This window comes from Oryctolagus cuniculus, chromosome 11, assembly GCF_051225735.1.
Source record: "Oryctolagus cuniculus isolate XC-2025 breed Fujian yellow rabbit chromosome 11, ASM5122573v1, whole genome shotgun sequence".
In the NCBI taxonomy this organism is placed as follows: Eukaryota; Metazoa; Chordata; class Mammalia; order Lagomorpha; family Leporidae; genus Oryctolagus; species Oryctolagus cuniculus.
This window is the reverse complement of record NC_142877.1, coordinates 49,329,720-49,344,521: the sequence shown is the minus strand read 5'-3', so window position 1 is coordinate 49,344,521 and position 14,802 is coordinate 49,329,720. Positions and strand designations below refer to the sequence as shown.

Here is a 14,802-nt window from a genome sequence, read left to right as displayed (position 1 = left end):
CTCCTGCATGCTGCGGGGCTCTGGGATGTGGGTGCCCCGATTAATCGGCCAGCAGAAAGCCAAGTTTACTCCTTCCTCCACCTCGAGCCACATCTGTGCTCACAGCCCCCCACACTGCCTGGGCACTCCTGGGGAGTCCATTTGCCTGTGTGCAGACACTGGGCATTGGAAGCCACTGCTGAAGATGTCAGATCAGACACAGAAACCATCGCTGTCAAAAGTGTGGTGTGATGAATTATCAGAAGGCAAAGGCCACTATACCATCAGCCTTGTAGAAGCCCCTTCTGCAGCCGTCTGACCATAACTCCCTCCTCTGTACTCTAACTTGTCACTGCCCTGTGTCTTCCTTTTTTTTTTTTTTTAAGAATTTATTTATTTATTTGAGAGGTAGAATTATAGACAGAGGGAGAGACAGAGAGAAAGGTCTTCCATCCGCTGGTTCACTCTCCAAATGGCTGCAATGGCCAGAGCTGAGCAGATCCAAAGCCAGGAGCCAGGTGCTTCCTCCAGGTCTCCCATGCAGGTGCAGGGGCCCAATCACTTGGGCCATCCTCTGCTGCCTTCCCAGGCCATAAGCAGAGAGCTGGGTCAGAAGAGGAGCAGCCCGAACAGGAACGCCCATATGGGGTCCTGGCGCTGCAGGCGGAGGCTTAGCCTATTAAGCCACAGCACCACCCCCTCTGTCTTACTTTTTATAGTCTTGTTGCCCAAAAGTACAGCCCTGGACAGTAAAACTTAGTCTTTTTAAAATGAAAATTTTGGGGCCAGCATTATGGCTAAGCGGTTAAGCTGCTGCCTACGACGCCATCATCCCATATGGGTGCCTGGTTGGAGCCTTGCCTGTTCCACTTCCAATCCAGCTCCCTGCCAATGCGCCTGGGAAAGCAGCGGAAGATGGCCCAAGTGCCTGGGCCCCTGCACCCATGTGGAAGACCTGGATGAAGCTCCTGGCTCCTGGCTTCAGCTTGGCCTAGCCCTGGCTGTTGTGGCCATTTGGGGAGTGAACCGGCACATGGATGATCTCTCTCTCTCTCTTCCTCTTCCTTTCTTTCTGTAACTTTGCTTTTCCAATAAATAAGTACATCTTTTAAAAAAATAAAGTAAACTAGTCCGGCACTGCAGCTCACTAGGCTAATCCTCCGCCTTGCGGCGCCGGCACACCGGATTCTAGTCCCGATCGGGGCACCGGATTCTGTCCCAGTTGCCCCTCTTCCAGGCCAGCTCTCTGCTGTGGCCCGGGAGTGCAGTGGAGGATGGCCCAGGTCCTTGGGCCCTGCACCCCATGGGAGACCAGGAGAAGCACCTGGCTCCTGCCTTCGGATCATTGCGGTGCGCCGGCTGCAGCACGCTGGCCGCATCAGCCATTGGAGGGTGAACCAACGGTAAAGGAAGACCTGTCTCTCTGTCTCTCTCTCTCACTGTCCACTCTGCCTGTCAAAAAAATAAATAAATAAATAAAAGAAAGAAAAAAAAATAAAGTAAACTGAAAGTTTTTTATGTCTTTCAAGTCTTGTATGACCTGCGGGTTCTCCTTCATCCTTGGATTTCCTCAAACTTTGTTGTGGCTCCTGCCGTTTGTCCCTGGTGTGCTGGAATCCGGCTTGTGCCAGTGTCCCTCTGTCTGCTGTTTCCTGAACACAGCAGCTGGATCGCGAGATTGCGTCAGGCTGTGGGCAGAGCCTTTGACAAGAATGCCCGAGATGCAGGTGTTGCTCCTCCTTCACGCTCTTCAAACTGGTGATGCCTTTTTGGCTTTTCGTTTCTTAGTTTTTAAAGTATTTGGAAATCGTGGCATAGGGCAGAAAGGTGCTCGTGTCTTAACCACACCAAGATGGAAGTTTTGTCCCTGGGCACCAGGATCAGGACATGGGACATCTGCAGCTCTGGGAGGCTCTCACGTGCCCCTCGCCGCTGTCCCCAGGGCACCCTGGGCTCGTGGGTCAGCTCTGTTAGACTTTGGGCTGCTCTGCAGGGGCTCACAAGACACAGCACCTGCGCTTACATCTGGCCTCTTGCGGTCCTGTCTGTGAGGCTCATGCTGTTGCTGTGTGCACCCACAGCACTGTCCTCCTGTCATGGTGCTGCTCACTCTTGCTGCCGCTGGTGGCCCGAGGAGCTGCATCGTAGGGCCAGAGACCCCTCAGCATGCACAGCTATATCCTTGTGATGGGTGGGAACATGGTGTGTGTGCGCGTGTGCATGTGACTGCATGTGTGTGTGCGTGTGTGATTGTGAGTGTGTGTATGTGTGTGTGTGTTGAGGGACAAGCTCCTGACGGCCCCCTCCCTCTCATTTCTGCAGCTCGTGTTTGACTACCAGCCAGGCGACGTCTTTGGCTGCGTGGCTGACATTGGCTGGATCACTGGACACAGCTATGTAGTGTACGGCCCACTCTGCAATGGAGCCACCAGCGTCCTTTTTGAGAGCACGCCAGTTTACCCTGATGCTGGTGAGGACACGGGACCTTGGGGGGTTGAGAAGGGGTTCAAAGAGGGTGGAGGCTGGGATCCTTGTGGTCCTGGTGGCCAGATGCCAAGTGGACACCAGAGCTGCTGGCCATGAGCCCTGCCAGTGGCTGGGAACTGGGATTCATGCCTGCAGGAAGGTGAAACGAGGGATGGAAGGAAGGCTGATTTGGAGCCAGAAGGCATCTCAAGGCTCTGGCATGTCTATCTCTCTCACTTGAGCTGTCTTCCTTAGCATTGCCCCTCTCACCTCTATGGCCACCTGACCAGAGCCAGCCCTTTGTCAGAGCCCAGGCCAGCTGCCCAGCTGCCCGGCTCCCCAGCCCTGTACGACCGCACTGTACATGGCCTGGACCTGCCTATGTTGGAGCGAGCTCACTCTGAGAGCATGGCCACGTCTCACTCTCTTGGGTGTTCTCCTCCCGCAAAGTGCGGTTCCCCAAACATCCGTTCTCAGCAACTGAGTCACAGTGGCTCTGTCCTGAGGCCCTTGTCCCAGAATTCCACCGCACAGCCTGCCACGTACGTTCGGAGTGGGGCTGGATGTGCTCCAGGGAGAAGGTGCGGGACAAAGCTGGAGACTGAGGATGTGGCTCAGGTGTGGTCTCAGGTCACCCCAGTCTCCAGGAGCTCAGAGTCCTGTGTGGAGGGAATGGTGGGGCTCTGCGGGTTTACAGGAGTCAGGGGTGTGTGTGTGCTGGGTTTGTGGCCCTGCTCCTGGGGCGTTTGCCAAGTAACTTGGGGGAGCACCAGCCTTCCTTTTAGAAACCATCTTAAGTGCAGCTGGGCCCAAGTTCTATGTCATTGTGAAAAGTCACAGCTGGAGCAGGCTGTTTAGCCTAGTGGTCAAGATGTCAACATCCCACACTTGGGAGTCCCTGGGTTCGATTCCCGGCTCCAGCTCCTGACTCCAGCTTCCTACTGATGCAGACCCTGGGAGGCAGCAGTGATGGCTCAAGTGATGGGGCCCCTATATTTTGTGCGGGAGCCCCAGATTGAGTTCCTGGCCCCAGGCTGGTGTTGTGGGCATGGAGGGCATGAACCTATGAGTGGGAACTCTCTGTCTCTCTTCTCTCTCTGCTTCTCAAATTAAAGATAGTCCTTTTTTTTTTTTTTTTTTTTTTGAGAACTCACAGTGAGTTCATTCCTTTGAACTTATTTCTTTGAACTCATTCCCTGCTAGTTCACGTGTGGACGCAGCTGTGCAAGACCCATGCATGCTGTTCCCATATGTGCCTGTGGCCTGGGAGTCCTGGCAGGAGTCGGCGGGGGTAGGGGGAGGGGGGAAGACTCCACGCCCAGCCCTGCACTCAGTGGCATGGGCTTGTCCCCACATAGGTTTCAAATAGCTGGCCCGCTGACCACGTGTTTGGGCCTGTTTGCAGGTCGGTACTGGGAGACGGTGCAGAGGTTAAAGATAAATCAGTTCTACGGCGCCCCCACGGCCGTCCGGTTGTTGCTGAAACACGGCGACGCCTGGGTGAAGAAGTATGACCGCTCCTCGCTGCGCACACTGGGGTCAGGTGAGCGGCTGGGCCCCTGCCAGGAAGTGTGCTGGACTGTGTGGTTCCAAGAGAGAGGCAGGCAGCGGGTGGGCAGGTGTCTGGGTGGAGTGAGCGCTGGCTGAGTGCCAGCGCTGCGTGGGTGCCTCATTATAGCGGGAGACCCCCAAGGAGCCGGGTCAGAGGGTTCCCAGGTACAAGCACTTTTTTCTCTGTTGAAGCATAATACCTAGTGAAATGCACAAAGCCAAGTGTTCAGCTTGAGCAACGCTTGCTTACGGGCCTACAAACAAGGGTGCTTGAAGGGACTAGCACTGTGGTGCAGTGGGTTAAGCCACCTCCTGCAGCGCCGGCATCCCATGTCAGAGTGCTGGTTTGAATCCTGGCTGCTCTACTTCCATCCATCTCCCTGCTAATGTGCTTAGGAAAGCAGCAGAAGATGGCCCAAGTGCTTGTACTCCTGCTACCCCTGTGGGAACCTGGATGGAGTTCTGAGCTGTTGTGGCCAGTTGAGGGGAATGAGCCAGTGGATGGAAGATCTCTGTCTCTCCCTTTCTCCTTGTCACTCTGCCTTTCAAATAAATAACAATAAATTAGAAAACAAAAGCCGGTCGGCGCTGCGGCTCTATAGGCTAATCCTCTGCCTGCAGCGCCGGCACACCGGGTTCTAGTCCCGGTCGGGGTGCCGGATTCTGTCCCGGTTGCCCCTCTTCCAGGCCAGCTCTCTGCTGTGGCCCTGAAGTGCAGTGGAGGATGGCCCAAGTCCTTGGGCCCTCACCCGCATGGGAGACCAGGAGAAGCACCTGGCTCCTGGCTTCGGATCAGCGCGGTGCGCCAGCCGCAGCATGCCGGCCTCGGTGGCCATTGGAAAGGTGAACCAATGGAAAAGGAAGACCTTTTTCTCTGTCTCTCTCTCTCACTGTCCACTCTGCCTGTCAAAAAAAAAAAAAAAAAAAAAAAGCCAAGAGTACTTTTAAAATTCACGGAAAAATGGAATTAAAAGTATGAGTTTACTTTGTTGCAAACTTTTTTTTAAACTTGTGTAGTTTTCCATAATGTACGTTTTCCATTATTATGAAAAATAGTTTCTGCACTGTTTTTCCAAGGGCACTTTTGGAAGCCACTGCTCAGGTTAAGCTCTGGAGAGTCTCGGTCCTCAGCAGGCTCCCACCCTCTGGCAGGGATGGGACCATGGCGTGTGCTGCTTCCTGGCCCAGTGATGTGACTCTGTCGCATCCGTGTGTCGTGGGGCATCAGTGGTCTGCTTATTTCCAGTGCTGTGTGCAATCCCACTGCGTGAATGTACCACAGTTTACTTAGCCATTCTATGCCTGAGGGGCAGTGTTGGGGTTTCCAGAAGTTCTGAGCAGGGTTGCTGTGCCCATCTCGTAGGTGGGGATCCTGCATTCATGTCTGAGAGTAAGTCTAGGCCAGGAGTCAGCTTTTTGGGTCATAAGTGAAACATATATGAAAAACATTAAGAAGGCATGATAGGCTATGCATGGATTCCCAGTTTTTTATATCAAAATAAATTTATCTTTCAAATTCATTTCTCACAAACTTTTTGAAGTACCCTTGTATATTTAGCTTTAGTAGAGTCTGCTCCAAACAATTGTAGTTGTGTTTGATGTCTTCACTTTTAAACATTCAGCGAGATTTCATGGGGCCGGTGCTGTGGCACAGTGGGTTAAGCCACCATATATGACTCTGGCATCCTATATGGGTGCTGGTTCGAGTCCCGGCTGCTCTGCTTTCGATCTAGCTCCCTGCTGATGACCTGGGAAAGCAGCAGGGGATGGCCCAAGTGCTTGGACTCCTGTACCCACATGGGGGACCTGGAAGAAACTCCTGGCTCCTGGCTTCTGCCTGGCCTAGTCCTGGCTGTTAGGGCCATTTGGGGAGTGAACCAGCAGATGAAAGATCCCTCTTTCTCTCTTTCTGTCTGTGTCTCTGTTTGTCTTTCTATAACTCTGACTTTCAAAATATATAAATACATCTTAAAAGAGAGATGTGCAAATTGCTCCTCCAAATTAATTACACAGCTACCATGTATGGAATACCTGTTTTCTACCAAATGCTTACTGACTTTTTTAATATGTAATTTTTTAAAAGATTTATGTATTTATTTGAAAGGCAGAGTTACAGAGAGGCAGAGGCAGAGAGAGAAGTCTTCCATCCACTTGTTCACTCCCCAGATGGCTGCAATGGCCGGAGCTGTGCTGATCCGAAGCCAGGAGCCAGGAGCTTCTTCCAGGCCTCCCACATGGGTGCAGGGGCCCAAGGACCTGGGCCATCTTTTACTGCTTTCCCAGATCATAGCAGAGAGCTGGATCGGAAGTAAAGCAGCTGGGACTTGAACCGGTGCCCATATGGGATGTCGGCACTGCAGGTGGTGGCTTCACCTCCTATGCCACAGCGCCAGCCCCTTCTTGCTGACTTTTAAATGTTGACCCTTTAATGGTGAAAACACTGTCGTGTAATCTATTTCTTTGATGACCGCAAACACAGTGTATCTCATTGTTTTTTTTTGGATCTCCTTGTACTACTGTCCTTTAAGGGAACTACATGCAGTTTTCCCTTAAAAATCCATTTCTCTTTGGTTTCAGGCATATTTGAGATCTATTAATGTCTTCCTTTTGCATGTGGTTTCAGTTGGAGAGCCTATCAACAACGAGGCCTGGGAGTGGCTCCACAAAGTGGTGGGGGACAGCAGGTGTACGCTGGTGGACACCTGGTGGCAGACAGGTGAGAGCCCCCGGGAGGAGGAAGGGGAAGAGGAGTGGGCCTGGGGGAGCTGCAGGGGTAGTGTGGGGCTGGGGCTCTCAGAAGCGAGTGCCACTGAATAGACACTGAATTGCTTCAATGCGGGGCTGTCAGATGAGAACGCTCAGAGCCGCCTGGCTGCTCTTTCCCACGGTGAGACCACGGTGGTCACTTCTCTGAGCGTCTTTGAAATGGGACGATACCCCTAAGGCGGCCTATTGTGTCTGTGCACACTTTTCTTTGGGGTGCCTTCTGGACACAGGTGCATCTGATGAAGGGGAGCTCTATTGTGGAAGGGACCATGAGCCCAAATTTCTCTGAGTGGGAAGAGGAGTTTTTTGTTTTTTGTTTTTTTTTTTTTGCCTGTGGGGTTTGGTTCTGGCCTGTCTCCTGGGATGGCCTGAAATGTCTGGGGACACGAGCCCAGTGCCGATGCTGCCACTGCCGCCGTGGGGTAGCTCTCGGAGGTCTCGTGTGGGCACCCGTGTCTCACAGGACGTTTCCACGCAGGCTGCTAGAGGCTAGCACGTGAGCACGGGACTCGGGGGCCTCTCTTTGCATGGTTGGGTCTGTGTTGCATGGGCCCTGTCTGGCCCAGGAGCAGTTCTTTTCCTCCTTCACCTTCCTGTGTAAGTAGGTGGGCTCGGCCCCTTCCGCGGCGTGTCCCGTGCCCTCTGACGACAATGGCCCAGTCTTGGAGAAATGCACTGGCCAGTGCTGGGCTCAATCTCCTGTTTCTTCCTCCCCTCCCTGCCCCCACCCCACAGAGACGGGCGGCATCTGCATCGCACCGCGCCCCTCGGAAGAAGGGGCGGAGATCCTGCCCGGCATGGCCATGAGGCCCTTTTTCGGCATCCTCCCTGTTCTCATGGACGAGAAGGTGTGTGTGGGGGTGGGAGTGGTGGGAGGGGCTCCCGGGGACCGAGCTCCCTTGTCCACCCACCTCCTTCCTGGCTCCTCCCACCTCTGTTGCTCACCTGCCCAAGGTCTGGTGTGGGCACCTGCTGTGGGGCAGGCATGTCACTCTCTCGCCCTTGTCCCACTCACATCTCTTGGGTCGGCAGGGCAACATCGTGGAGGGCGGTGACGTCTCCGGGGCCCTGTGCATCTCCCAGGCCTGGCCAGGCATGGCCAGGACCATCTATGGCGACCACGGCCGATTCGTGGATGCCTACTTCAGGGCGTTCCCAGGTGAGCCTCCTGCGGCCGTCCCGTGTGCCCAGAAAGCCATCCACGTCTCTGGCAGTCCAGGGCAGGGTGGCAGAGCTGGAGGGAACAGGCACTGTTCCCTGACTTTCCTTATCTCAGCTCCACTACGGGGCCCTGTGTGGGGCCCCCGGGTGTGAGGGTGGAGCCCCCTCTGAGGGCACAGCCCAGCCGGCCTGTGGCAGCCTTCCTGTTAGACCAAAGCAACTGCTTCAGAGAGCTGTCCCAAAGCTGGGAATCGCTTCTAGTTGGCGTTTTTTTGTTTTGTCCCCGGGTGCTGCGGGTCCCTGGTTGTCAGTTTAAAGGGAGGCCATCTTCTCTGCCTTGTTGGAAGTCACAGCTCTCAGTGTCACGCTTGTGAGTGCGAAGTCACATTTTCTGGAAGCTTCTCGAATATGCCGCTCACTTGTCTTCTGCTTGCAGGACATTTGCCATCAGTATTCTGGGACAGGGTCACACAGTGCCCCTGCGGCAGCACCTGCGATGGGGTTACGAGGAGGGCCAGCGGGCACCAGGGTGGGCGGGTGGAGCCAGCATGTGGGTTCCTCCATCCCTCGAGGAATGTGGGGCCTGCTCCAGCATTCCTGGCGCTGAGTCCCTGGCTGTGTGCAGGCTACTACTTCACTGGAGACGGGGCCTACCGAACCGAGGGTGGCTACTACCAGATCACGGGGCGCATGGATGACGTCATCAACATCAGCGGCCACCGGCTGGGTACTGCCGAGATCGAGGATGCCATGGTGAGCTCAGCCCGTGCCTTCCCTGTTGCTCCCGTGCCTCCGTGCAGGTGCCTTTGGGTGGTGGTGGGAGTTTGCGCCCTGAGCCACCTCCAGCTCCCCTGCTGTGCTGTGCTATAGTCTCCTGTTTCATTCTGCATCTGCACAGGCGGACCACCCCGCAGTGCCAGAAACTGCTGTCATCGGCTACCCCCATGACATCAAAGGAGAAGGTGAGTGGCCGCAGACCCCCGGGGAGATCAGGGTCCACACAGGGCACACTGCTGGCCTGCCTCCCGCTCAAGTGGAGACTGTGGGCAAGGAAGCTGCGCAGCACGCGTGGTAGTCAGAGTTCCCAGATGCCCTGGCACCAGCACCCTTCAAGGATGCTCATCTGCATGGAGCCGTGATCTAGTTGGCTCCCGGCTGAGCTGGGGGCAGGGGGGCACGTCCTCCCCCAGGGGACACCGTGCACAATTACAGAGAGTTTGTAACAGAACATCCGGCCACACAGTGGCCTTCTCTGCTCACGGTTTGGGCACAGTGCCCGAGCCAGCGGCTCTGAGGCCTCCAGTCCTGCACATGGGGGAGGGGGCGCCCTTGGACTGGCCTTTGGTTTCTGTGGGATGCTTTTGAGGGAAATTTGATTTGCACTGCGCATCTGCATGCAAAACAGGACACAGTCTGTCTCCGACTCTGCTGGGTTTGCCACAGCCGGGTCTGCAGTGGGGCAGAAGCACCAACGGCGTAAAGCCAGAGCCAGAGCGGCCACACTGGCCTGGCCCAGGGTGACTCAGACACATATGGGCTCCATGCCAGGGCACTGCCAGGCAGACCAGCCTCTGCTATTGCGCCTAGTGGCCTGGGGCTGGGCGCCCTTCTCCCGGGGGTAGACATCCTGTGTCAAAGCCCGTCCCAGACTTCCCCAGCCTCCTTTGCTATGCTCGGGTGCCACCGTTCTGTTCCTGTCGCAAACGCTGACTTCAGAGTGACCCGCTCTACAACGTGGAGTTTATTGAAGTGCTTTGGCAAACAGCATTTTCAGCCACCCTGACACGTGCTGATGATGCTGCTGTCCCTTTGTCAATGGGAGGCTGGGGTGGGGGAGGGGCATTCATCCTGGGGAGGGGTGGGATGGGGATGAGAGTGTAGCCTGTGCCCCACCTGAGGGCTCCTCACACTGGCAGGGGTCTGGGTCCTGCTGCTGGGGCCCCTGCATTTCACAGCTCTGAGGTCTAGGTGTCCCTAGGGTTAGGGAGTCCAGCGTGTGAGCCCCATGCGCCCAGTGCTGCCACCCCAGGTGTAATCTACCTGTTCTTAGGGCTCTCTAGCCACTTGACGCACCCCAGAAAGGACACACAAGATCAAAGTAGGCAGATTGGAATGCAGATTAAACAAGATGTGCAGCGTGCTAGAGTCGCTGCCTGTCCCAGGCCAGCTTGACGCTCAGGGGGCTGTGTTGGGGTCGGTGCCTAGGCTTGCGGGCAGTGCTGGGGTCGGGGGTCTCTGCTATGAGCGCCTTTCAGTCTGCGCAGGGGTCTCGCAGACACGAGTCCAGCCTGCAGGCACACCAGCAGCTCTGAGCAGCCCTTCCTACCTCCTGAGCAAGCCTGGTATTGCCAGGCCCTGTAACGTCCATCCGGCAGCGGGGCGGAGCTTGTGTTATCAGGAGGCGGGTCACATGCCTTTTCCTGATTTCTAACAAACTGGAGTATCTCTGTCCTTGTAATTAAGCTGTAACCCGTGAGCAGCTTCTGGCGGGCCCTGAAGCCACCTGTGAGCCCTGTTGTGTCTTTGTCCCCGCTCCCTCCGTGTTGCACTTGGACTGAGCAAGTCCATTTTGATTGGGACCCAGGTCCTGCCAGCCCTGGCACCTCTGGCCAGGCTCATGTCTCTTCCATGCCTCCCGATGTTGGGTCTTGCTGGCCACCTCCTACTCCTCACCAGCTCCTCTCCCCACACAGAGGGGCCCTCCCTCCACCTCTGCGCCCAGCACTCCACTCCAGACCCCTTTCCAGGCCCCTCTCAGCTACCAGGCTGACAAAACTGTGGCCCTCTCCTGCAAAGATCTCTTAACCTCACGAGGTGAGGGAAGCGGGGGTGCCACAGCCACGGCAGGTTCATCAACAGAGCTGGGAAGGCTGCCCAGGTGGCTGCTGGATCTTGAGGGACCAGGTGGAGGTGGGGAATGGCTCTTCAGGCGGAGGCTCTTGGTCTGTGCAGATGGAAGCTTGTTTGGGAAACAGTTGTTCATTGACACCCCAGGCATGGTTCTGGGTGCTGGGGACACGGAGCACGTGGGAGAGACGGGGAGAGGAGGGGGCATGGGTGACAGAGCATGGGTGAGGAGACCCCTCAGTGCCTGCGGCGAGGTGTGCCGGGGAAGAACGAGTTAGGGCAGCGGGAACCGGTGCAGGAGTAAACAGACAAATGAAAGTCAGGAGGGCTGACATAAATAGAAAGCTTGTGCGTGAGGGAAAGGCACGTGGCAGGTCGGAGGGGAAGGACATGCTGAGGGTAGGAACAGCACTGGCGCAAGAGGTCATCACCCAGAGGACAAGGAAATTAGATCCCATGCTGCAGTAGGACCCACCGGGGCTGGTTTTTGTGCCAGGAAACCAGCCAGCGCAAGTCTGCTCTGCACCTGCAGCCCCCTTCCCCCAGGGGGCGCTGAGTAGTACTTGCCATGCAGCTGGTGCAGCTGAGAGTACAATCTTCATTCATTTAACCTTAACACAGCCCCGGTTGCCAGCGGCCACGGCGTTGCCCCTGCTGAGGCCAGGGCCCGCCGGCTCTGTGTGCACGCTCATGCACCGTCTCATGTAAGCTCCCGTCAGCCGTGTCAGGGCTTCTTGCACAGGTGAGGAATCAGCTCGAGCTGGGGGTCCCAGGCCACCCCAGCAGCCTCCAAGTGGTGCCAAGCACTGCACACACACACACCACAAGCTGTTCCCATTGCTGCCATGCAGCATGAAACCGACCCTGCGTCTTTAGGGCAAAAGGGAAAGACAGCAGCTGCCCCAGTGCCACCCATGTGCCCTTTTTGGCCTTCTCTGATGGCTTGTATAAAACCCTGAGCCCTGGGAGGTATTTGGTGATCTAACTAACGCAGCCGGAACCTCCGCTTTCCCTCCAGCCGCGTTTGCCTTCGTCGTGATGAAAGATGACAGCGGTGACACGGATGTGGTAGTGAATGAGCTCAAGTCAGCCGTGGCCACGAAAATCGCCAAATACGCCGTACCCGATCACATTCTGGTGAGGGGCCCCCGCCTCAGCTTGGGCAGCTGGGATGGCAGCTACTCTTCTGAAGAGCGCACACTCACCCGCCCAGGCTCTCGCATGACCTGTGAACTTCCCAGCCAACATCAGAATGGCTGCTGGGGTTTCCCTGGGTGGTGAGGGAGGAGCTGTGGCTTCCAGGGTTCACACATGTCCTGTTAGGAGACAGTTTTGGGCAGGGTGAGATGCTCTTGTGCTTTGGCAGAGGGCTGGTTACGGGAATAGGGATTGTCAGTAGAGAGACATGGAAAGTACCGGAGTTCTCCAGCCCCGTACACGGCTTCTGGTGTCTGCGAGGGTAAACCTTCAGACACCCAACCCTGGGGCAGTGAGTTCCAGGACAAGAACTGGACCACCTGTAGCTTTTCCATTCCTTCCTTGATTAATGTCTCCTCCCCTCCCAGTGGCTTCGGGGTTTGGAGGCGGTGGTTGTCTGGGAAGGAAGGGATGGAGTTTCACTTGGCATTGTAAGAGTGCACACCAGCAGCCTTGTGGCTGGATATTTTAGCTGCATGGAACCCTTATGTGGCTATTTCTGCATTGCCATCTGCGTGGAATGGTCGCTGGTGGTTCGAAAATGCTGAATGTCAAATGTGCAGATGCCCAGTAAGACAAAGTATATCTCTAGCTCTTACACTTCTTGTGTAAGACAAAGCGGGCAGGTCCCAGGCCAGGGGTTGGAGAGGAGGCACCCTGCAGGTCCGTTGCTTTGTTGCTGCCTGAGCCAGCAGGTGTCAGTATGAGGTGCAGTGGCAGGTGCAGGTCCCCCCATCCCCCGCCGGGGGTGGGGGTGGGGAAGCTTCTACAAAGCCCGCCTCACTGCGGATCCTGCCTTGGGGCTGATTTCAGCCTTAGACTTGCCCCCCTCCCCCATACCGGTGCGGGAGCCCAGGCAGCACGCCTCACTCCAGCGCCACCCCTGTTCTTGCCAGGTGGTGAAACGGCTCCCCAAGACACGCTCTGGAAAAGTCATGCGGCGACTGCTGAGGAAGATCGTCACGGGCACGGTGCAGGATCTGGGGGACACCACCACCCTGGAGGATCCCGGCGTCATCATGGAGATCATGAGCACCTACCAGAAATACAAAGAGAGGCAGGCGGCCGCCAAGTGAGACAGTGCACCTCGGCCGCCGGGCCACGGCCGAACCTGAGCCCCTCCCTGCCCTGACGCGGCTCCACCTGTCCCAGCCCGTAGCCCACTCCACCCTAATGTGAAACCCAGCTGAGGCCCCTTTCTTCCTGCTGAGGGGCTCACAGCAGCGAGGCCCCTGGAGGGGCACTGTCAGACTTGAGTAGGCTTTGTCCCCTGGTCCGCATTTAGTTTCTCGGAGGGAAGGTTTCTCAGCCCTCTCTGTCCCGTGCCCTCTCGGGGCAGAGGAAGCCTGGTTAAAGCGTGTCTGCTCACACAGCTTAGAACAGAAGCAACCATGTTCTCACCGGCTCTTTTCAGATGTGCAAGGCAGAGACTCATTTTTTATATTGTATATGTTAGGAGAATGGTGTGGAGGCACTCACGTGTAATGTGTGGATTTGCCTGTGCACGCTCATCGTGACACCACGTGACAGAAATCCCCCTGCTTTGCCCCCCCCATCACTGGTGGGGCAGTTCCGTGAGCGTCAGAGTGCACGTCCAGTTAGGGGTTAGCACGTTCAGAAATCCGAGTTGGAGATGTTTGCTGCCCTGAGAACCTCTGAGCCTGCTGCCTGCTGTGTGCCTATGGGCAGTGGGGGGCGGGGGTGTCTCCCAGTTCACCTTGTAATGGGACTCGCCCCTAATGGCTGGTGCACCTGCTCACCTTCAGATGTACCCCCTGGTCATATTGTGTGTCTCTAAGCTGTGAGTGGAGAGAGTTTTCTCTCCCCTGGATGCCCTGTGGCAGGAGGTGAGCATGCTCCAACTCAGCAGGGTCACTCAGGGAAGATTCCAGAGCCTTGTGAGAGCACTCCGCAGGTTGGACGTGGGCCCCTGTGAACCCTGCCTGCCGTCCTCCTGTGGTCGCAGCTCTGAATCGAGTCTCTCCCTTTCTCTCTCTTCCTTTTGATGTGCCTTAAGTCCTCTGAACATGAGCACAATTATGGAAATCTTGAGGTCCCTAAGTGCCTACAGTGGTGACAGGTGGAGGTAGCCCCATGAGCTGGGTCCTAGAGGGCAGGGAAAGTCCCCCCCCCTTAACTGTGCCCCATAGCGCCTTACGGCTGGGTAGGTGTTCACGGGGTATCTGGGGTGCTAAACACCTACCACAGCTGTGCTGGCCTCTTAGGTAAACAAGTGAGTGGGCCTGGGACAACCAAGTGTGGCACTGGCTGTACAACGCACACGTACTGAGCTGTGGTCTCATTAGCATTAGCCACAAAGAGCCATGCACCAGGCTTGGTAGACTGGTTGTGGTGCTATTTATGAAATGGCTTCAGTTCCACATTGCTGACAGAAATGTAGACAGCAGTGCAGGTCTGAGAGTGGCCTGTAGAGGAGTTCAAATAAAGCTTTATTTTATTCACCCTCTGTGTCTGCTGGTGCTTTTTCTTGGAGCTGTTCCCTTTTATTTTGTGTTTTTTTAAAGAAACAGACAGACACACAGAGTGAGATCCATCTGTTGGTTTAGTCCCCAGAATGTCTACCATGGGCCAAGCCAAAGCCAAGAGCCAGAAACTCAATCCAGGTCTCCTAGGTGGTTAACAGGAACCCGATTACTTGAGCCATCAGCACTGCCACTTGAGTAAGCAGGAAGCTGGAAACAGTATCTGGAGCTAGGAATTGAACCCCGGTGCTCCAATATGGAATGTGGACATCTTAACCAATGTCTTTATTGCTAGGCTAAGCACACATCCTGCTGCCGTCCTTTTCGCTGTAAGAGACCCAGTCACTCAGAA

General features: G+C 55.8%; 1 protein-coding gene across 3 annotated transcripts in view; it reads left to right on the top strand.

The window, feature by feature from the left end:
- ACSS1 (acyl-CoA synthetase short chain family member 1) overlaps positions 1 to 14,429 on the top strand; it is a 53,838-nt gene extending 39,409 nt beyond the window's left edge. For all 3 annotated transcript variants that reach the window (XM_051834478.3, XM_089307389.1, XM_089307390.1), the window contains exons 6-14: positions 2,302 to 2,449; positions 3,851 to 3,988; positions 6,620 to 6,712; positions 7,498 to 7,610; positions 7,795 to 7,921; positions 8,549 to 8,676; positions 8,822 to 8,885; positions 11,789 to 11,907; positions 12,864 to 14,429. In XM_051834478.3, coding sequence (XP_051690438.1) covers positions 2,302 to 2,449; positions 3,851 to 3,988; positions 6,620 to 6,712; positions 7,498 to 7,610; positions 7,795 to 7,921; positions 8,549 to 8,676; positions 8,822 to 8,885; positions 11,789 to 11,907; positions 12,864 to 13,043 — 1,110 coding nt within the window. In that variant the 3' untranslated portion in view covers positions 13,044 to 14,429. The remainder of the gene's footprint in view (positions 1 to 2,301; positions 2,450 to 3,850; positions 3,989 to 6,619; positions 6,713 to 7,497; positions 7,611 to 7,794; positions 7,922 to 8,548; positions 8,677 to 8,821; positions 8,886 to 11,788; positions 11,908 to 12,863) is intronic.
- The last annotated feature ends 373 nt before the right edge of the window (positions 14,430 to 14,802 follow it).